Source organism: Neodiprion lecontei, chromosome 1, assembly GCF_021901455.1.
Source record: "Neodiprion lecontei isolate iyNeoLeco1 chromosome 1, iyNeoLeco1.1, whole genome shotgun sequence".
Taxonomy (NCBI): Eukaryota; Metazoa; Arthropoda; class Insecta; order Hymenoptera; family Diprionidae; genus Neodiprion; species Neodiprion lecontei.
Genome location: NC_060260.1, coordinates 7,919,540 through 7,942,272, shown reverse-complemented (window position 1 = coordinate 7,942,272; position 22,733 = coordinate 7,919,540). Strand labels below are relative to the sequence as shown.

At 40.6% G+C, this 22,733-nt stretch overlaps 2 protein-coding genes across 4 annotated transcripts in view; one reads left to right on the top strand and one right to left on the bottom strand.

Moving 5' to 3' along the window:
• The window catches only part of LOC107220945, a 152,171-nt gene that overhangs the window by 96,487 nt on the left and 32,951 nt on the right, over nt 1–22,733 (top strand). Inside the window, exon 4 of the mRNA XM_046741103.1 lies at nt 6,181–6,283. Within this exon, the coding sequence (XP_046597059.1) occupies nt 6,238–6,283 (46 nt within the window). The 5' untranslated portion in view covers nt 6,181–6,237. The remainder of the gene's footprint in view (nt 1–6,180; nt 6,284–22,733) is intronic.
• LOC107220935 overlaps nt 1–22,733 on the bottom strand; it is a 55,988-nt gene that overhangs the window by 24,045 nt on the left and 9,210 nt on the right. For all 3 annotated transcript variants that reach the window (XM_046741015.1, XM_046741019.1, XM_046741024.1), the window contains exon 2: nt 2,143–2,205. In XM_046741015.1, coding sequence (XP_046596971.1) covers nt 2,143–2,205 — 63 coding nt within the window. The remainder of the gene's footprint in view (nt 1–2,142; nt 2,206–22,733) is intronic.

Genomic DNA, 22,733 nt, shown 5'->3' with positions numbered 1-22,733 from the left:
TTGGACGGATAGACGATGTAGGGATCGGGGCTCGAGGGGTCGGGGGAGGCGGTTTCCCTGTCGTAAAATACGCGGCTCGAGGTTGACAATATCCGGGCGTATAGACGTCCGTTCGCCAATGTCGTTCCCAGAACTTGGGTCGCGTACTCGGTGCTAGCGCCATCCTGGACGAACGTTCGCGCGGTTTTTGTCAACAGCCCTAACGGCGGCGCGCTTTTTCCAGGTCGGGCCGAGACGAGAAGGACCGTCGTAACTCCTGCATCCCGCGATTTTATCGAGTACCAGGTATAAGAAAAAATTTATACGCACGCGGTAGGTTTTTACGAATTCGCCGACGGGCGTTTTAAGTTTTCGAGTATTACGATTATATTCGACGGTTGAATAGTCGCATTGTTAGATATTTGAGCGTGTTACGTTAATTACCGTTAATATTATTGATATTATTATTTTTGTAGTTGTTGTTGTTGTATTAATAATAATAATGTAAAATTGTGCCAGATCCAGATCCAAGTGCCAAACATACGTACGTCCCCGTGCGTCCGTGCGTTAGATAAATTTTTTTTTTTTCGTACGAGTTTCGTATAGTGAGTGAGGATTAGAGAGATAGATAGACAAAGAGAGATAATAATTATTTTTTATATAATGTATCACCCGAGGTAGGGAGTTTCGTTCCACGTTACGTTCGTCCGTTCGTCGTCGTAGATTTTTCGTGTATATCGTAGCGGTTCATTCGGACGCGTCGTGGTGATCGTTTCATCGTTTTATCGAAAGTCGGTGGTGCGGTGGTGCGTAATTCGGAGTGTCGGACAGTCGGACAGTCGGAGAGGCGGAGAGGCGGAGAGACGGACGGACGGACGGAGAGACGGACGGTGAAGACCGACGGCACCCAGTTGTTTCAGAAGATCAACAGAGATGAAGGCAGGGGAGGCAGGCGGGAGCAGAAACAGAAACAGAAAAGAGATAGATAATCTTACAAATTAGTATATAGACGAGCCTCCTCCATATCTCCTCCTCCATGCAGCATCAGAGGAGAACCTGCGTGTTACCCTGTGTATATTATTATATACGTATATAGGTATACTATAATAGGGTAAATGTATATTTGGACAAATCTTCCAATGTCTAAAACTTACAGATTTTCAAGTAGCTGAAAAACATTCTGCAAAAAAAAAAAAAATTGCAGTGTTCGCAATAACTGTGTTACGGCGAAAATGAAAAATTCTAACGTATAAATTTCAATACACTCATTATTATACAATTGTAATCCAATCACATTTACGAATGTCTCTACAGCACCAGAATATAAGGACCCTGTCACGCTTCACGTCCAACATGTTTTTTTTTTATTTTAGGCTTGCTTTTATCCAATTTAAATATTGGCTAATCAAAAGTTTGAGAGATTTGTCCGTATACTAAAGACACGATCGTATAAGTATGTAGGTATAGTAGGTATATTAAAAATAATTTCCAAACTCGGTGTCGAGTTATATGTACCCTCCGTATTAATTAATATTATATAGGGAGTATACAGTAATAGTAGAGCAAGAAAAGATATAGTTGTTGTTTAAACTTCATTTTTATATATGTACAATTTTGGAGAATGAGACCTATAATTACGTCGAGTCAAGTCCCATTGTTCACCATATTTCGAGGCATTGCGAAAAATACAATAAAAAAAGCCAAGTCGTGCCTCGAAGACTCCGTTTCCCCCTCCATTCAACGATCCATGTATACGTATAAATGCCTTATGTACATATACGTGTAGATGGAATAAAAGATAGAAGAAGATAGGTAGAAAAAGGAAATAAACTTTCTCACGATTCTTTTTTTTTCTGTTCAAAAATTCTCACGACACGGCGTATGCATCGCGAAATTATTTCTCAAAAATGTTTAATGAATTCATGAAAATTAACGACTCTAACAATGAGCCTGCGCGATGTTAATTTATCGGATAACCTTGGACTGCAAGAAAAATCGATGGTATATAATAATCTTGGTATTCAGTAGTGGGATTGTGCTACAGTGTCGTGTAAACAGTTATTCTACACAAAGATAACGATAATAATTAATTTAGTCATAACGTGCACCGCACAAGTTAATAAATTTAACCGGTTAGGTAATTGAAGAATCTTTATCACTTACCGTCCAAGTCTCTTTGCACCCTTGCAGCGTTGGCTCGGTGATCACTCTCGGCGAAGCTTTCATCTGTAAATTAAATATACAATGCGTATTACATAAATGCAGTATATGCAAAGTGATCTTTGTCAGAACTTGAAATTAGCTCAAAAAAGAGACGAAAGGATTACTGCAGGGATCTCGCTCAATACGCTCAGCGTGTAATTTAGCGATATTAAAACATAGCCTCATTCTGATGCGGTCGAGATATTCAGGCAATGAAAAAAGAAAGAAAGAAAAAAAAAAAACCTTCGGCGGCAACTCGAGCCGCAATTACTGCTGCTCCAGGCGCCGGCAAACCTTTACATCCGAGTCTATACTGCAACTGCATCTGTAATTCTTAACGTGTAACAATTACAAGCGTGCGCAAGTTGCAAGTACGGAAAAATTGCAATGAGATCGTTCGAATTATCTCTTGCAAGACGTGTACTACTACCGGAAAGTTTTCAGTGTCAATAAAAGTTCACCGCAGCGTTCGGTGTGTGACTCGACCCCAATTGTGCTGAAATCGATACTAAAATGACGTGAAATTCTATAGAACATTTTCGGTTCTGGGTATCTACATTCAATACTGCAATCCTAAAAGAAATTGCAGGCGTGCATCATCGCGGAAAATCGACGAGGTTGAAGTTAGTAACGTTGTCGTAACGAAACATTGGGGGCATAAAATCACTATTTTCTTAATATAACAATGATTTTGAAGGTACTGAGATTTCGAAGTTCGAGTGCGTTGTGTTTTATTACGGTTTACCGAATTTCAGATAATTCCACAATCACGAAATCGTCATTTTTCCTCAGCACGAATCGTTACGATAACGTTACCAACTTCAATATCTTGAAAAACAATGGCTTCGTCGAACCGATTGATAGATTCCTAGCAGACCTCCTGCCCCAACAATATCCGCGTTGACAGTTCCCGGTCACAGATGTATCCCACCGAGTAGCTGTAAGCGAGGCTAGACGCGGATTGGGCGAATGAGGCCCTGGGCCTGGGGCCCGATTGTAAGACCCAGCGGCCGCCGACTGGAGTAGGTAAAGTAAACGTACGTAACAAGGCGCGCGTACAGTTATCTGACCGACTCTTTTACTCGCAAGAATCCACGGCGATCATCCGTTCGTTCGTGTAACCTTCTCGTGATGTACGTAGATATTAGACGTGTGAGGTGAGGTGAGGTGAGGTGAGGTGAGGTGCTGCTACCTTCTCGTGTCTGCAGCTCATTCGGCCAATCGGACGCTTCGCGATTCAGTCCCCGACCGTTTGACCGTTCCCGGTCATCCGACCGGCCCTGCAATGGAGCAGACGTGGTGACCCGGGTTGGTCCCGTAGGTTCTTCGTCTGCCGATTTACGGACGTTCGATCCCACCGCTTGCTCCTCTTTTTTCCTCGCCACATCCCGAGCAGCTGCTCTCATTTCGACCCCTATACCCGTCCTTCTTCTTCGATCTTGGATGCTTCTTCCGCCATTTTTCTTCTTTTTTTTCTTCTACTTAGTTTCATCTGGATTTTATTTCTTCACCTTCGCGGACGGTCGTTTCGACGTATGTGAGGAAACTCTGACGATCAGGTGAGTTAGGCGCTGATAGTCGCGCTCCAAACGGTAGAGAGACGTTTGGTAACGGTATAAAACAGACTCGAGGACGCTGCCAAGACCTCGTATCCGACTCCGCGCTAACCTCTATGATGCTCGATGTTTATTCAAACTACGTGAATTCCGGCAAAAGTACGTGACGCATTCCGTAAGTAGGGTGACCCAATCTTGGGGAAAACGTGTCGTCTAGTCACGTATTGACTGCGAATCGAGTCAAAATCGAACTCTGAGATTCTCTTCGATATTCGTGACATTTGTTATTCAACAAGTTGGGCAAATTGTAAACGAATACACTTAAACTATTTACCTACATTTGTATTCATATTTGTTATACTGTTATTCATTCACATTAGGAATACCATTTTGTAACAGGTTTGTTTTTGTTATACTGCAGTTTGTGTAACACTTTGTTGAATTCGATCGTTTGTTTAATAACAGGGATTCGAAATTGTTTTTATTCTAAACTCTTCTTATTTCGTTCCGGTATTTGGTCTTTTAAAATAACACAAACGTACGCCGGAAACAACACGCGGTGCAAACTTCCGACGAAACGTGATTAATATACAAAAAAGTGTGAAACAATGGTCGATTCGGTCTCTCCTGAGGAAGTCCTGCGGCGGTAATTTCTCGGTTTTATAACGAATATACAGTTAGACTGCAGGCGCCAAAACAATTCCGTGTTAAAAGTTCGTTGAGCTCTGAGCAATTAAATATTATACGTACATGAGAGCCCGACGATGATATTTGATCATTTTCATGGATATAATTTGTGAAAGTCGATATTCTCCACCGACAAGCAGACATGAAACAGGCGTGCCAATCCAATCGCTGTTTTCTCCTCCTCAACGTCAACCGGCTCAGGATTATCCGTGAATCTATAATCGCGCGCGTCACACATTACGTGTAATCCTTGCTTAACCTGCAGCGCAACAATTAAGGACACCAGCATCCTTGTAGTTGTCTCTCGTTCCGAGTCAAGGTGACCTGTTGAATACACATCTCACACTCTTCAAGCTTCACGCGGCGGCGTTTAAAGCTCGGATTAACCGTTCCGGAAGCCGCGTTTACCGCTCAAAGACGGCAATTACGGTATAAGGTGCGAAGCGTCAGTCCTCGACTTGTTACCCGAGTTAAAAGCCTGTTTCGTTGCACCCCTGCTGCAACTGCAGAAATATCGTCAGCCGCTTGAAACGAGCCCAGGACGCCTAACATCCGGTTTCGCGGGGATCCGGGAGAAAAGTATCACGGCAAAGCGCAAACCTTACGACTTGCGCTGTGCCTTTGCGTATTCCCTTCATTCTCTGTCACTCGATCACGCGTCGATACGTCAGCCAACAACACCGCAGAATACTGTATACGCTACGCGCCTACAAGACGCACCTTGCAGCTTGGCACGCGAGAAGTTGCGAAAGTGAGAGTCGCGCTCCTCTGCGAACACTTCCGTCCCTCGTATGGACCCGTAGAACCCAACTCGGTATTCAAGTATAATAACGCGCTGGACGCTAACGAGAAGTGAAAAATTTGCGTCAATTAAAATTCCTGAGAGGTGACAGCGTGTATGGTATGTATGCGTAATGTGGGAAGAAAATAAGGAGGTGTTGAATTTACGACGACTTGTGGAATTCTACTTCTGATATCTTAGCTTTTATTTTATCGAGGGAACATCAATCCGAACGATACAGTTTGAGCTATGAAAAATTTTCACTGGCGGTTTTTATTGAAAATACTAGCATTTTGTTTTATTTTATTTTTTTGCTTTTCATACTGGCGACAAAAAGTTGGCAAGAATAATATAACGTTTGGGAATAACGTGAGGAGTCAGGCCGTGTGATACTCGTTTGTTGAGAATCAACTACAGAATATCGTACAATTATTTATAATGTGAAATAACTGTTATTGACCTTGTTGAATATTATTGCGTGTAGCCTTGACCAATCTTTGAATTGATCCGTACAAATTCGTAACGAGTTGGCACAACTCACGTAACTTTAGGTCATATTTAGTTGATCTGGGGGATATTCAGATGGACGAATTGGACGTTTTTTCGATAATATGGAAAAGAAAGTACCTTTTTTCGCAGTATAGAAACAAATAAATTTTTAAATTTTTCACAAAAGCAGATCGGAGTTCTAATCTCATTGAAGTGGACTCCTGTATTAAATTTTCCTGCTTCGCAAGATCGACCTGATCTAGGGGCTTCGCTTTTACAGAGAATGCTAAAAGTCATCTTGCCGAAAGTGGTAATATGTTACAGTGCTAACCGCCAATTGCCTGAAATAAAGTGAAACGAGTGTAACTAAAAGATGCTGCTATACCATGACAAAACGGTTGAAATACGTCTATTTTATACCAAAGAAATTAATGCGTTCGTAGCTGAATCGGCCAAGGATTGACTCTCGTCATTTTTCTGTTGCAGATGAATCGAAAGAACAGCGTTTTGTCAACCCGTTAATCACGACAGTTCGGAAAGCGGATGCAAGGAAGGAACGCGCATCCGACTAACGACGCAGCAGACGAAGGTAGAAACGAATCAAAATTTTTATTTCAGTTCTTTCAAGACTATCTAATTGCAAGACTGCTGTAATTGCCCGAGTAATTAGCAGGATTTTGCGTCTTTCGCGGTCTCCGCACAAGCCTGTATGTCTCGACGAGGATTTTCTCTGTTCCTCGCGGAGTTCGTTTAGCCCAGTCCTGGTCTACGGGGCATTTTGTACACCCGTATTGGGTATAGTATAATATGCTTCGTACGTGGAGATCATAGGCGCAGTACAGTACGATACTTGACGCGGAGAGGTAGTAACGTTTCGCAAGAGAAAGTGCCGGTTCGTGGGAACCGGTAACGGGGACGGGGGCACGTCGTGTATAACTTTGCGGTTCCCGCACGCGTGTGATACACGCCATCGATCCCGAGTATGGTTGCTTATTATTAATTTGGTCCAAATGAATCGAGTTGTCGTTACATCCTCCAAGGAAATTTTCTTCAATTGGTTAAGTTTGGTGTTTTGTTAAAAACGATCAGCTGTAATAGTCGCATATATTCTATGCACAGGGCGACCCTGAGCCCATTTTCAGGACCCTGTTCTATAAATTGTTACTATTGTTTTTATATCTACCGAGAAATCATATGACAATTGGGTATTTCACAGCGATGATATCAACGTCGTGTCGAATCGATGTTCCGTTTTATTTTTAAACTTACAGCGTACTGTTTCAAGATATCGTGTGTAATTGATGAAACGGTATGCTCTGATTGTCCATCCAATTACAGTTGCGTCGCAAACTTGTCAAAGAAGCGCGGATTAATCGTTTGAGTCACACATTATTGTGCTCAGTCAACTTTTATAACAAGATAGTATTATGTGGTTTTTGGGGTCGCTGATTACGAATATAAAATCAGATTTTGAAAAACTGCGACGATGTTTGGCATTTTCATTCAACAAATCGTCATGAATTGTTGTTGGACAAGCAGGTTTTTTCGTCATTCTTGACATCACCATCACTTTTCGTTACATTACTTTGACAAAGGATAAATTCGATTTTTAGCGATATATTTATTCCTAATATTCAATACCGAAACGACAGTGGTTCCACTTGTTCGACCGCGTTTCTTCAGCTGAAGAATGCGAGTTAGGAGGAATTCGGATGCCGCGTGTGTAAATTTCGATTAAAAATATGAAAGAACATTTTCAACCACTTAACACTCAACCTATCCAACCAAACCGCACTTTTACTCATCGCGAAAGTACCATATTATAAACGCGTCGTTGGTGCAGAAGTGCGAGACGCGAAGCCTGGACCAGAGTCTCTAAGAAGTAGGTGCTGCGCTTTGTCGCGGGATATAATAACGCGAGTCGTCGAGGGAAAAGGTAAAAGTGAAAATTGTATCGTTACGCAAGGAAAGTGCAACGCTGAACCGTTTCTCTTCCTCTTTAATAAACATAAACCTATACAATAAATTGCAGAGACAAAACGGTCGCGCGAATCAGGGTATTTAGAAGGGGTCACGAAAAACCCGGAATTGTCAGAGGAATTTTAATTTGATCGTGGAAAAAAACTAACAATATCAGTTTTCTATAATGGGAATTAGAAATGATTTTTTGAGGTAACAAGTTTACTTTTTCTGGTCGTGAAAACAAATTGGCTTAAACTGACTTTTTTGTACGTTGTATTTTTCTTCAATTCGAGTTGAATTTCAACCGAATGTAGAGTTAATAAGCTGAACAATTTAGGTTTTAGTAACTTAGTATAATAGAACTGGGAAAATTTTAGGGCAATTAAGTTTTACGTCCTGGAAAACCTGGAAATGTCATGGAATTTTTTTACTAAAAATTTATGGACACCCCGTTTGTGCACGTCGCTGTTCTCGTACCGATACGACGCGTGGTATCATGATTCGTGAGTAATGAAATCTGCTAGTTCCTATTTTAACAGCTGATGGCGTTAAAAAGTATAGAAATTATTGTTTTGTGCCGTATTTTTGTGCCGAAGAGAGAATTCCGATGTATTCCATATTTTGCGAGTCGAAATTCTCCGTAAAATTCGTACTCATTTATACCCGTTTACTTGCGCGACAAATGCAGCATAAGTCGCGACACGGCTTCGCCTGCATTATTACCTTGACTATTTTCACTTCGCCTGGCGGCTAAGCCGCGATGTCCAGTCTGACCACCGAGGGTTGCATCACTTGGAAATTTACCGCGTTGCAGCGTTGTTGGAAATGTACTAATGGGAAAACACAGTTGTAATTATACCCACTTAATCAGCATCCGTCTTCTACGACACGAAGGCGATATATGCGGCTCGATTAATAACACAGAGGAAGAAATTCGAGTCCACAATACTCGCAGGCATCGATTTCATCGCTTCGCAGTCCTTTCGGACAAATCCAATGCAGACGATAATGATACGGCACTGAATTTGCGTAGAAAGTTTTTAAAAAATTTGTGCTAAGTGAACGAATAACGAACGGGTACTCGAATATTGAATCTGCAAATACAGAAAGGCGCTACGCGCCGCCAATCAAGCGATATCAGTGTCAACACGCGGTTCAATGTGGAATAAAATACCGTAGGTCACACATCGGGCAACGAATTCGTTAGGAAATAATGAATATTTATCACTCGGCCACTGCCTGATGAATAATTCATTTTTACGACGGCGAGCGGCCAAACTCACCTATTTTTATCATAGCAATGAAATAATCCCTTTATTTCTTGTACCAAATTGTTTAAACTCACAACCGATTCTCGTTAAGAAATAAATTAAGACAAATTTGCGGAATACGGGATAGTTAATTTTAATTTTGTAGTTATAATTGTTGTACGAATAGATAACTAATTTTATGATCTTTCCTTTAGTACTTGTAATTGAATTTACGACCCAAGTTGAATACGTAAAAATTTTTTTTTTCTTATTCATTGTCAATAATCAGACAACATTTCAAACATTTTTTACAGTGCGAAATCCGTTTATGTGTCTATAAAACGTATCTGGCACGTATATTTTTTCTATAGTGTGTCGCAATTAGGAAGATAATAAATGCTTCGTGTTCGTTTGAAAGTAGAATAAAATAAAAAGTCATCAACGGATTTTTGCCTGACCATATAACTCAGCAATGGAACGTGCTGAAGAGTTTAGACAGTGCTTAATAACATGTATATTATATCACAGCTTACGTTTACGTCGAAAAGATAGTTAAAAATGCAATTTGTCGCTATTTAAAATTGAATTTGCAAAAAATCGGGTCTTTGTAGGCATAATGGACTTGACAGATACCGGATACGTTGTAAATGTCTGACAAGCACGTAGTTTACAATTCACTTCCAACCAAGCCAAGTCGAAAAACTCGAGCTTTCATAACGAAAATTAAGAAATTTGTTCCACCTGTCCTGCGGCTGATGATCGATGCGATTGCTGCAATCACAGACGAAAGAATAGCGATGAAATAATGTATACAGACGTAATTAGGTAGGTGGTATCGAGTCGTGGGCATCCCTGCGTGGGACTATCGGCATGCATGTACACACCTGAACGTAGGTAATTACAAATGGAGAAATTGTCGCGGGACGAAAGCTGCGTTGAAGGGGTATAATAGAAAAAAACATGCCCACCTGCCGATGCCCACAATGGAACGATGCTGTTAAATGAGAATAGAGGCAACAACAGCGCGGAATATAAACGCTCACAGGCAATGAAGACCAATAAATATTCCACGGTGGGTAAGAAGCGTCTCTGTACTTCATGGGGTCGGATGTGTCTTGGTTCTGGCTCTCTGGCATTTCGTTACACCGCCGGAGCCTGACCCAAATGAACCCAGAGCTAGTCGAGCCGTGCTTACGCTATGCGGCGAGTAGAATTCTCACTTTCTAACGCGATGCCTCGAGGAGATGAGGAGGATCGAGGAAAGGAGAGACCTGCATCAGCGGCCCGCAAACGACGCGAGACCTTTTTCCTTCCTACCTCCGGGTGATGATCACTCAGTCAGGAAGATCCGGCGAGTCTGATAATATCCGCCGATTGTTTCGTGCGGAACACATACGTACAATCGTCCATGTGTTACATACGACGAACTCCGGACGGATCGAAAGATGATCGCGTCGGATGTTTAATACGTTTGGGAGTGCGAGTGGATATCGAATATGGATACCTCGTACCACGACGTTGAGAATTCTTCGTTCAGTCCGCGTGTAACAGATGTTGATACAGGCACGGATAGTGGATTCACACACACACGCACGTCCAGAGATATCCTGCCTACGGCTGATCTCGACGAGCCAAGGCTGCAGTCTCTGGGTAAGAACCGAGAACGCGAGACCTACTTTCTCGGACAATCGGACGGATTGACGACGACGTTCGTTCGTTCTGTGCTTGCTGCTGCAGTGAAAAATCGAGGAGCGAATTGAATGTTGTATACAACTCTTTTAGCTCTGCACAGTCGCTTTGCGCCAGGGTATAAGCGTGATACACGCGTTTTATTCGCCGCGAGGTTTACCCGGTAACGGCTGAAACGGTCGGTCATTTGATCGGTTTTCAGGTTTTTTCGTCAGAGTTATAGGTATATACTGGGATTTGAACTGTAATGAGAAATAATTCGCTTTCAACGGTGAATCGACCGTTTTCTTTCACCCGTAGTGATGAATGGTCGATTCGACAGCTTGAGAAATTCGGAGGTTTGAGAAGTTACACGTATAGATGTGTACACTTCAGGTTATTGCAGACGATACGGATTTGTTGAGACTTGTAAAACAACGGGGGGAAAACTAGGTTTGTTCATTTTACGGTCGTCGATTTTTGAATTCTATTACGATTGTATTGGTCGCAAATTATTATGACAAATCTTATTTCACTTTCGTGCGGAATTTTAAATATCCACAGACTATGAAAAAAATCATCTAGGATTGGAAAACTCGTGCAGTGCAGGAACAATATGACAATTAAAACGAATGAAACAATGAAAAGTTGTAATCAGAGCCTGCGATGTAGTCAGTAACTCCCAGTGCAGACTATGAGGGTAATTATTTCAATCAGTCCAAAGAAAAATGATCGTCATTCAAGCCCGCAATAACGACGACGAATAAGATCTATAAAAGATAGAAATCATCGTCCGGTGTGAACGCGCGATCTTAGGTTGTGGCAAGTAACTTTCGTTCGGTATAATTGCGGAACCGTTTAGAGCGCAGAGTTCAGGTACATGCAGAAACATCGAAGGTGGTGTCGCTAAACGCTGAGTCAATTTACGAACAATTTACAATAATCCCACAGCAGAAGTCGTTCGACGTTCGTCGTAATTCTTTCGGGGTTGGCCTACTTGTAGTTGGTACTTGGACCGATACTCAGGCCGGCTATTCGGCCGTCGGATACTCGGTCACTGGGCCCCGGTGCTTGTTACACATTCATCGAAGCTGCGCTTCCACGGATATACGAGACGAGGGACCGACGCGGCTCCGCTAATTAAACGCAATGGGAGCAAATTCCTATCGGCGAACCCGCTGAACCAGTTTGCTTCGAAAGTCTTCTGTATCGCGTATTCCTGTACACATATACGGTTTACCGACGCCTTGAACACTCTCTCAAATCTAGACCCGAGATCCCTGAATACGACTTTACTCGCGGGTAAACAGTAAACACGGAATTGGAGGCCTTCCGGCCGATGAAAACCGGCGGCACGTGCGGAGCTAGGAATTAGCGCGAAAACATTACGTGGCTCACGATGCAAATATTGTTGGGTTAAAATCGAGGAAAATGGACCGCTTTCGATTATGACCAAACAGTTTTTGCGGTTAATTCGAAAATTCAATGCCGGATAATGTTAGATTGAAATTAAATTGTAATCTCTAGCAATTCGGACTGCATATTTCTTCCAATGTTTCTCTCATATGTTATAATAATTGTTTTGAATTTGATGCGACGAGAAATCTTTCTTCGAAAAAAAAAAAAGAAACAAATTCAGGCGAATATGATCGTGAAATATTTCAAAGTTTCGGTTATACTTCCGGGGTCGGGGTCGATATAGATTATGTTTGGGGTTTGATACGAGAAAATCCGTACGAAAATAGAAAAAATACGAAAACTATCAATTTTTAAACTTTGTTCATCAGACCTTTTACACATGTAGTTTATTACTAATTATTATATTTGAATAAAAGTTATTTAAATACAAAACTGAGGTTTGTCTGATTATCATTTACAATAAATATTTGAGAAATAGGTAATTTTTCTGAAAAAAAAAAACTTTATCCAATAAAACCATTTATTCATTTATCGGCGAAGTAGAAGAAATCAAAATTTGACATCCAGAATCCAGACTCAGAGTTCGCGTTGACCGGTGTTATCGATGACTGCCTTCCGGCGCTGAGGGCGACCCGATTTCCGGACAATCGACGTCGGCGATTGATAATTCGAAAACGGGCCCGGAGGCTCGGTAACGGGGCCTGGAGACCGGCCCTCTTCGGCGGATGGAGTCAGCCTCCTCTGATGATCCGCGAAAAGCGTCGGCGGTACCTTTTGCCTCTGATCACGGGGCACCTGCGCAGAATTCGCGGCAGGAATTTGTGCCAGTGGGTCGACCTATTCGCAGGATTAGACCTCGAGGCAAAGGGCCGAGAGCCGGTGATTTCACTTGCTAAAACTCAAAGCGCCGACGGAGAACGCGTTAGAAAGCAGCCGAGGGGACGTAGAAAGGTGAAAACAGGCTTATCCGATCCCCGTGTCGATCCTCGGGAACGCCAACTGGTGCTGGACCCGCCCAGGAAGAAAATGCCGACGGGCAACGCCCCGAGGACGCGGCGATTAGACTGCTCGACAAAAATTCACTTTTTGTCTTTAACATGGAAACTTTGAACCGACTATGTCAGGAACAAGGTTTAGTACGATAGAATTGATATTAGAAGATTTTGGAAACGAATAGTTTTATTGGAATATGATTTTCTTTAGTTTTGCCAAAAATACAGTTCTTGAGAACAAAAATTAGGTTATATATGTTGTTACAGTACACTGGTCAAGAAAATTTTGTAACAAGGAAGACGTTTACTAATTTTGAAATACCTGGATACCCTCGTTATAAAACCATATTTATTTTGATTCGATCGGGTCTAGTTTTTGCGTTATAGTTACTATAAGTAAAATGGAATGCTTATCGTTTAGACTTACCTCTTTTGATTCAGGGTGTTTTGTTATTTATTGTAACTAATTAAATGGTATTTATAGTAAATAACAAAACACTTCGAATCAAAAACGATAAGTCAAAACATTATCATTCAATTTTACTGGTAGTAATTGTAACGCAAAAATGAAACCTGATCAAATCAGATTAAATATGGTTGTGTAACGAAAGTATATAGGGATTTAAAAATTAGTAAACATCTTCCTTGATACGAAATTATGCTGATCAGTGTTACTGGAAAATCTCCTCATGGCGTCGGAATCTGGTTCTCGGCACCATTTTATCACCACATAACCTAAGTTTTTCACGTTAATGCAGGAAAATCGTATTTTTTGGGGTTTAAAATTGCTCAAGTCACATACATCAATATTAATGAAACGTAATCAATAATGTATCGTTCAACCATCCGCACGAGAAAAAAAACGGTCAACGGTCAGTTGTCAGACTGGTTATATTAGTTTGATTTTTTTCCAACAGATGACGCATTGCAAATTGACAATCCCAATAACGTGATCCTTTCAAACCGCTGCCACGCCCGCCTCGGACGTTGTTGGTAAATGTCAAGGTCGCCATTGAGCAAATTTAACATTAGACGGATTCACGACTGTGCAAGACATGTGCAATTTCAATTACAGTCTTTCCGAGTTGACGAATTTCGCGGGTCAAGATAAACCAGTTTTCCCATTACATGGCACTCTTTTAGTTTTAGCTATTTCGAATTATACTATGTATTTTTTTTTTTCTTTTTTTTCAGACCACCGTTAGTTTCCGTTCCGGTGAATGGAAGAGTAACCTTAATTCCGTATCTTATGCTTGTGTATCGTCTATGATTTATTTCCGATCCAAACGATGGATTCATTTTGCCAATTACGGAAATGAGACAGGTTTTGGATCATTTGATCTATTTAACGTATGAATATGCACTAAAACCATGAAAAAAATTTCACAGAAGAACGAAAACTTGAAAGTTTTAAGGTTTGTGTTTGGATCAAATTAGGTTTTCTTAAATCTACTCGGTTTATTAAGAATCCATCGGTTATTAGTGAAGTTAATCAATTGTATCCCACTCAATTCAACATCCGAAGGAATGAATAATTATATCCGAGTAAACTGTATTAAATACTTTCGTCCAAATGTTGCTTGATCGAATTAAGCCAATAAGATTATATTTTGTTACTATCGAAATTGTTTCCAGCAGACTTGTAGAAGATAAATTTTGATATCCTTGATACGTTCTACAGAGTAGACAGAGATTGAATTCTTTATTCGACTCTCGACACCACCTCGAGTCCTCGGCCTTGTTTGACGATTGAAACAAGTCACCAAGAATGTTAAAGTCGGCCATGAAGAAGTGAAAAAACGTCTGCTCGTGACTGTTCTTCAAAGTAGTAAACGGATGGGAATAAAAAATTAAACAAATATCAATAAAACAAGAAAGAGAAAAAGATATCAATCAGCATTTAGTGCAAATGCCGAGCGTGATGAAATACCATCTCATCGAGTAATACCTAATTGGGAAAATTCGAGAGAACGAGAAAGTCTCTGGCTCATGCATTGCCCAAGAAGGACTTTGAAACGAAGCGCACATTCTTCGTTTTCCATTCGATTTCGAACGATGAATTAGCCAGATCCTCAGATAGCTATAAGCTGCATTCCTCTTGTTAATTCTTCATATCTTGTTAATTTACCCGTGATCACTTGTTGCCTTTGAATTCTCCGAGGCGGTAATGGTTATGTGTTAAAAAAACCGTTTAATTCAAGACCAATTGAAATTTGACGTCTTAATTTGCTATTAATGTAGACGAAACAACAGAGGTATTTAGTTATACCGGATTCCGCATAATAAACTGCCGCTGGCGGTACATCGGTATATAAAGTTTCTATAATAAAGGTGATTATAATAAATTGCCGCTAACTCGAGTTTCAGAGGTTTATGATACCCACGCCCATGTACGAATATTATATTTTAGTTATATTATATCTTCGCTAAACTACTTTGAAAATGTGACGGCTAAATCCGATCGGTGCCGAGTACCTACATAAATTCTCAAGATCATTCGCGAATTAGTCACCGCGTTAAAGAGAGAGAGAAAAAAAAACCCGCAATGGCTAAAAGAACCTGTTTTTAAGCGTCGTACAATTTCGCTTCTCCAGAAGAGACTTTGACGTTGCGACATTGAACGGAAACGAGGAAAGATCGAATAAATATGAAGTATTCAAAATCCCCGGCTTGTAAGTAACTTATAAGAATGACTAAAAATAATCTATTTTCGATTAAATCGATCATTTTTTTCCGATTAATCGAGTATGATTGATTATTTTTCAAACTTGATTAATCATTTTTCTTCACAATCGTTTTTTATTTTTTACTCCCATTAACGATGCAATGGAATATCAATTTATGTGATTAAAGTATCTATTATTATCATTGTCTTGCTTATTTCATGTAATAAGTGAAAGATAAATGAATATTTTCACATGAAATTGGAAAATATTTTGAATGAAACAATAAATTGTCAAAAAACTTTTCCCTTGTTAAGACCATGTACTGAAATTCATGAAATTTAGGATGGATATTAAAAAATACGAAACAATCGATTATTCAATTAACTTTTTACCGATTCAATCGCGTCATGTTCGATTATTTTTTTCTACTCGATTAGTCGATGCACCGATTATTTTTATCTTAGCGGCCATCGCTTAAAGCAGCTTACGTAATGCGGAAAAATTGCGAAAATCCGATACCGCAGATTGCAACGATCTCCACGGATGAACTTAATGATGGCGGACGAACCGCACGCGTATTTAGAAACGGAAAGTGACCGAGGAGAATCGTCCTGCCGCAGGATGACGCAAGCGTAAACCACAGAAGCGTGATTCTCTGGCCGTGGATAGCCGAGAAAAGTATCGCAGCTCTGCATTTCTCCGAGGGAAGCTGGATCGCGATGTAGAAAGCGGTGAGAATTTTAATTTCTCGGGACAGTTCGATCGGCCATCGCCTTATTTTCTGCACTCGGTTTTATCGCCAAACAAGGGCCTTTTCTATGCGTACGGTAAAAGTACGTTACATACCTAATATATATATATAAACCGAGCTCTGCACGTGTGTACATGAAAGGTGTATTTAAAAAGAGAGAACGACCAGAGAAGCGAAATCGGGGAAAATCGGGGCGCGTCAACTTGCCCGAAGGTGGTTTAAGTAACGTCACATGCTTCGGAAGCTTTCTTGTCAACTGGGACATTTTTTCCAGCCTTCTTTCACAGGCCATCCTGAAATTTCGTGAAAATTTATGAAAACAGATTTTCCAGAAATATGCTTATGGCAAGATATTGACAGAAAAACTGGACCCAAGTCCCGATGATTTTCGAACACGACGGCACAGTTTCTTTGAAAAATGTTTTCGCGCTTGACTAAGAAAAAGGCGGATGATGCCAAGGTAACGAATGTTCGTACGTCTGTTAAGTTCCCTATATGGACATAGCGTAACGCGATGGGCGTACGAATAAAAGTACAAGTCGTGCTTCGGTAGGAATAAGAAGCGGCGAAGCGCCGCAAAACGTTTGACTTCGCTATTACGCGGTTCGAAGAACGAGAAACGCTCGCATGCGATTATTCTTCGGGACGTTGAACGCGATCTTATCATCCTGTTCATGCTCGCGGACTTTACTATGCATCTAAGCATCGACGAGGGCGTTTCCAGCCTTATTCGCGACACGCGATAATCAGCCATCCGCGTTACGTGTGTAAAGTTGTACACGAGCGCATCAATATTAATGAAATAATAGATGCAGGACGGGCGAAATAACGAGTCTCAGATTTTCTTTAAAGCGTAAATTTGTCATTAAAGTCCCGCCGTCGTAAACTTTCTAACCGTACTTTAACAATATTAGTATATTTAGCGATATTTCCAAAATACCGTTTATTTCTTCATTGTTTCATTTCTTTATTATTCGCACACTTTCTGTGTATAAACGAATAAAAAATTGTCAACGATCGTGGCGCGACAATTTGAGACTTTTTCTGCGACAGAAAGGAAGAAGGAAAAAAGATCGCCGACTCAAGGACTGCGCCGGTATTGCGTCTGTTACTTGTTACCGAACTGAACGTTACTTTTTCTTTTTTTTTTTTTTTATTTACAATTCCGCGTGATCTACAGCTCTATACGAATTTAAAACTTTCGAATATGCATTTGGGATTGAATGCCAGAAACGAATTAATCGAACCATCTCGACGATTTCACAAATGCGATGTTTTTATAATCAGGATGCAAATTTTACCGTCCGTCTTTGCCTTGCATTCCTACTTCGCTGTTTCTTTTTTTGCATATTCGTGAGTCTTCCTGAAAAGATTTTTCGTCATAAATTTTTTCAAATTTTCTCCATTTCTTTTACTTGTACAACTTCGGGAATAAATTTTATGTATAAAATTGCATAGCCAAATTTCTGTCGTGTAATTTCCTTGTTTTTGGTAGCTTCTTCCGCAGCTTGACGGTGAAAGGAAACCCGCATTGCGGGAGTGTATCAAAATTGAGAAATTGAGACAGCTTGCGTTATACTTCTGGGCCTAGCTATATCTAGGCGACGAGTAAACATAATCCGTCAGTAATTAGTAGCGTTCGCATCATCGCCGCAGCAGCACGCGTTTAAAATTGTGGGACCGAAAGTGTATGTAGTGGCAGTCGAAACTTTCTTTCTTTCGTTATCCAGAGACTAGTTTTATAGTTCCAGTTGCTGTAGAGTAGCAGGTATATACATGTATGTATATATATATAATATAAAGCCGTGGCAACAACCTGTTACAAAACCGTCGCGTTAAAGTCGTTGACGATTGTATAACGCGTGTAGGTACATACGTGCAACATATACACCATATACATGACTATATATACACCAGGTTCCCATTGAACGTCGTCACATCCATCGCTTCATCGTCGCGTAACTCGCCGGTTTGTCTCTCCGAACACTTAGCTCTGTACCTGTAGTCACACACATGGGATTATTCTACCTGTTTTAGCAAGATTCTCGCGATCGAGATGATGGATATAATTAGTGGAAAGCTCGCGGATTATGCCGACGTAATTTACGCCGAGTCCCGCGGAAAGAATCCACACACGTTGAGCAATACCAGATATTTTCGCACGATGAGACGTCTTCGTAATAAGCCGCATGCGGAAAATTTTAGCCTCAACGATTCGGTGAGACGGTTGCGACTGCACGTAACGAAAATTCATATTGTTTTTCTTGTGCAATTACTGAGCAGTGCTGGAATTGTTAAAAATCGGTCATTCGGATAGGTGTTACATACAATTCGTGGTAACACTAATTTAATTAAACGCATGGGAAATTGAATTAACTATTACACTGCGTCACGTTGGGGTTCCCGGAGACATGAAATTAAAAATCATTGCATAGGAACGGAGATATCGATATCGAAAAAATTCTGGGATACTCTTTAACTATTGTATTTCAAGGGAAATTAGATATCTTTAGCAAAATAAAGTTTTGAATGTGAAAGAAAAAATACAGGAAAATTGATCATTCTACTTAAAAAAATCATGACTCGCTGAATTTTTAATATCTTGTGTTGAAAATTTACTGACTAACTCTCAAGACACAGATGTTTGAGAAAAAAAAACTGGAAATACTTCGTTACGAAAAAAAGGTATTTTGGAGTGAGCGAGGTTGAATTTTTGGAAAAAGAATGAATTAACGATTTTTACCATAATTCATTATTTATCTTACATCAAATCGTATTATTTTTTATGTATTTCATAACTATGGAATTTACGGTGAACATGGCGTGGTGTTGACCCTGATGTGCAGTGTAAAAGTTAGTTATAAATATTATTTAATTAATTGTTAAAAAATCCTGACGACTCTAAGCCAGTACTCGGCTATAAACAATTCACGCGCGATGGAAACTCGTGCAATATCAAAGAAATGGACTAACTTTGAAATGATTTTTTAAACGATACATCGAAATCAGGCTCTCTCATAGCCAATAATGTTTGGCCGAGGTACGCGCGAATGCGTAACGCGTTCGACTAAAGTTCGGGCCTATACCGTGGGCGAAAAAATATGCGTATATGAGATCCGGTAGGCAACACGATAGCTCTTTATACATGTATAATAGAGTCCCGCTCCACTGCTCGCGGGTATTTTATACTTATGATCTCTACGCGAATATATAGGTATATATGTATATATATATAATATATATATATAATATGTGCACACTGCAGCCTAGCATACCTATTTATTTTGTAGTTTACAGGTGATATATATCCGGCGAGTATAAAAAATTGTTACAGATTTAATTCCAGTTTTTTTTCTTACGCTATAATATATCGATCATTTAGTTTTCAGCACATGCACTAATTTATGTTCGATACGTACAGGTGTACAAACTTCAAGGAGATGCGGAATTTATGCCGGCTAGAATTTTTTTGGTTTCCTATTAGACACATCATCGTATAGAACATATTGTATAGGCGCAGAAGAATACGGGAATCTGCAAAATATCTCGAGTCATGTTGCTAGAAAATTTGTGTCGACTGTTTTCTCGTCGTATGGAAGACAGACGAAGAAGAAAGACGAAATTTTAGAAATAATTCTTCCCTGCGTAGTTTGTTCCGTATATAATTTCACCAAGATTTTAAACTATGCGTACATATACGTAAAAATGTATAATGCAGAATCTTGAAAATTTAATGAGAATTCCAACCCTGATGAATGTAAAATTATCGTTGCATAATATCGTCCACCGCATGTCCCATTGTCATTATTTCAATATGGGTAGTAGTTACAGCAGCCTCGATCACTGGAGCTTAATGGTGTGTGTGCGTAAAACTCGTAAGTGCAGTTGTATGAGAGTATTGTGTACACGGTTCTAGGAGTGAAAGATCCCGTCCCAGATTGCGGTCTCAGACGCGTGAATGCGCGTTGGACAGTCGCGCGGATACTTACTTACACACTTGTACGTCAACGCGATTGTAAATGCGCGTATAAGTCCCGCATCGCAATGCTGGATCCTAATAAAGAGGCGCGCTCCTTGTTCTAACGATTGCGCGATATACATGTGCGTATAATTTAAGCTCGGCATGCTTTAAACATACGTCGAATCAATGATACGTTCCAGAATTTGAATTTGAATTTGAATTTGTTTCGAAAACGACGAGGGAGAGTGGAGGGAAAACACTCCGAATTCGGTCACAGTATGATAATTGAACTCGTGCGGTACGAATTAGATAATTTATAATTCAGCCTTAGATGAGCAAGAATGATTATTTAATTGGATTAGAATTTTTTTTTTTTTTTGCCTTACCTAAACAAAATCCATTAAAAAAGTTTAGTTACAGGGATGTCGCGTTCTTATACCATCCATCTTTTTAATCTTGTAGCGTTTTCAACTGGTTACACCGGTGCACACCGGATGTAGACCGAAGTCGTTTACTGTACTTGGACTTACATGCTGTGTTACTTTGTTTGCACCATGTTTTCTGACATAATTGAAGAATTCAGTCTAAATCCGCTGTACACTTTGTAAACCGTTGAAAACGCTATTAGCCTTTCCATCGTTTTTCCCCTGTTCCACGATCCTCTCTTGTTCCGTGTATTCCGACCCTATTCCATTTTTCCCCATCCGTTTCAGATTCCTCTTTTGTTGCATGTCAATATTCCGACCCTATACCATCGTTCCTCCCCTGTCCCGGTATTCCTGTCAACCCGCGTAAACTTGAATTGCAACACAATGAAATCAAGTAAATTACTCTCAAACATGTTGATATATCGCAAGAATTCCATAAAAATCGACGTCTGCTTCCAAGAGGTATTTTTTCAATGTTCGCGTCACCGATTCCGCCCTTATTCCCGGCGCCAAACCGTGTCGCGGAATGTTTGCGGAAGCGTGGCGGTGAAGAGGCTGTCGCAATTGCGGAAAACGCGTCGCAAGGTGTATCGGGTAAGGACGCGGCGACCGGGGAGGTCGGGGTAACTGTACAACAGCGTGCGTCCATCTCTGGCTCGTGCAGAGGAGTTAGTTGTACGATCATGCGCGGCCTACTCTCTCGGTTGCAGAGCGGCGGGCAATGGCAGACGGGCAGGTATTCGTTCGATATCGAACCGGTAATTAGGTACGCGCAATAAGAGGCACGCTCGGCTTACAGTTACATCCCTAGCATTACGCACTAGCCGTTTACCGCGGCGTTGCATCGAGCTCGTGCACGTCCTACCGCCATTGTCATGGGTTATGTATGCGCAAGAGAAACGCCGACGATCATCTACACTTACCGCAGCAAAGGAAAGAAGGAAGAGAAGAAGAAACAAAAAAAAAAAATTAAAAAACCGAGAACGCCGTACGCACGTGTCGTGAAGACCCAGTGACCGCCATCGATCTCTCGATAATTATTCACGCCGTAACGTCATCCTACATATTTATAAAAACCGTGATGCGCAATTTTGCAAATCCAGTCTCGGTCTTTTGCTTGATTTTGAGGTGAGAATCAGCGATATCCTCGAGGGGGATTCTTTGGGACTCCTTGCTGTCATTGACCCACGTATAAGCTATAACGCGAATTATTAATCATGTAATACAGCAAACTTTCCCCGGTGTCTAGAAAACCTGCATTGCATTCTCGGAGACACCTACTTCCGCTTCGGCAAAGTCCCCAGTCGCATTTGCAGCATCGTCCAATGAACTTACAAAACTGAAGGGGGAAAAAAAAAAACTACTCGACGCAGGATGTTCATTCGATTGGAACTACGGGTCCGTTGCACTTTTATCCTCATTTTTATTACAGTTACAGTTTCTTGCTTTTTGGAAAACGAACCTCTGCAGTGGCATCATCGAAGCTTTTGGGAAAAACTTTGAACGCCTCGATCGATGAGAAATCACGATCTTTTGGAATGATGCCACTTTTTTGGCAGGTTTCAATGACCTCAGAAAATGAAGTAAGAAAAACGATCGCGTTAGAGCGACAAGAATGTTTTGTATGGGGGTAAAATGTAGAAGGATCACAAAATTAAAGGGCCTCAATATCGAATTTTTAAAGAAGCGAAAACTTAGTTCATAGAATTTATAAATTTTGAAAGTAGAAGGATGGAGAAGTAAAAGAACAGAAAGGTCAGATCATAGAATGCCAAACTGTAAAATCGTCAGAGTTCCTCTGGATAATATCTAATCGTATACAGATTTTCGATTTTGCCATTCTATGTTTTGACCTTTCTGTACTTCGACTTTCTATATTTACAATTTTCTATACTTGGACTTTCCACATAGTTAAATTTTACGAATAAGATTTTTGCGTCTA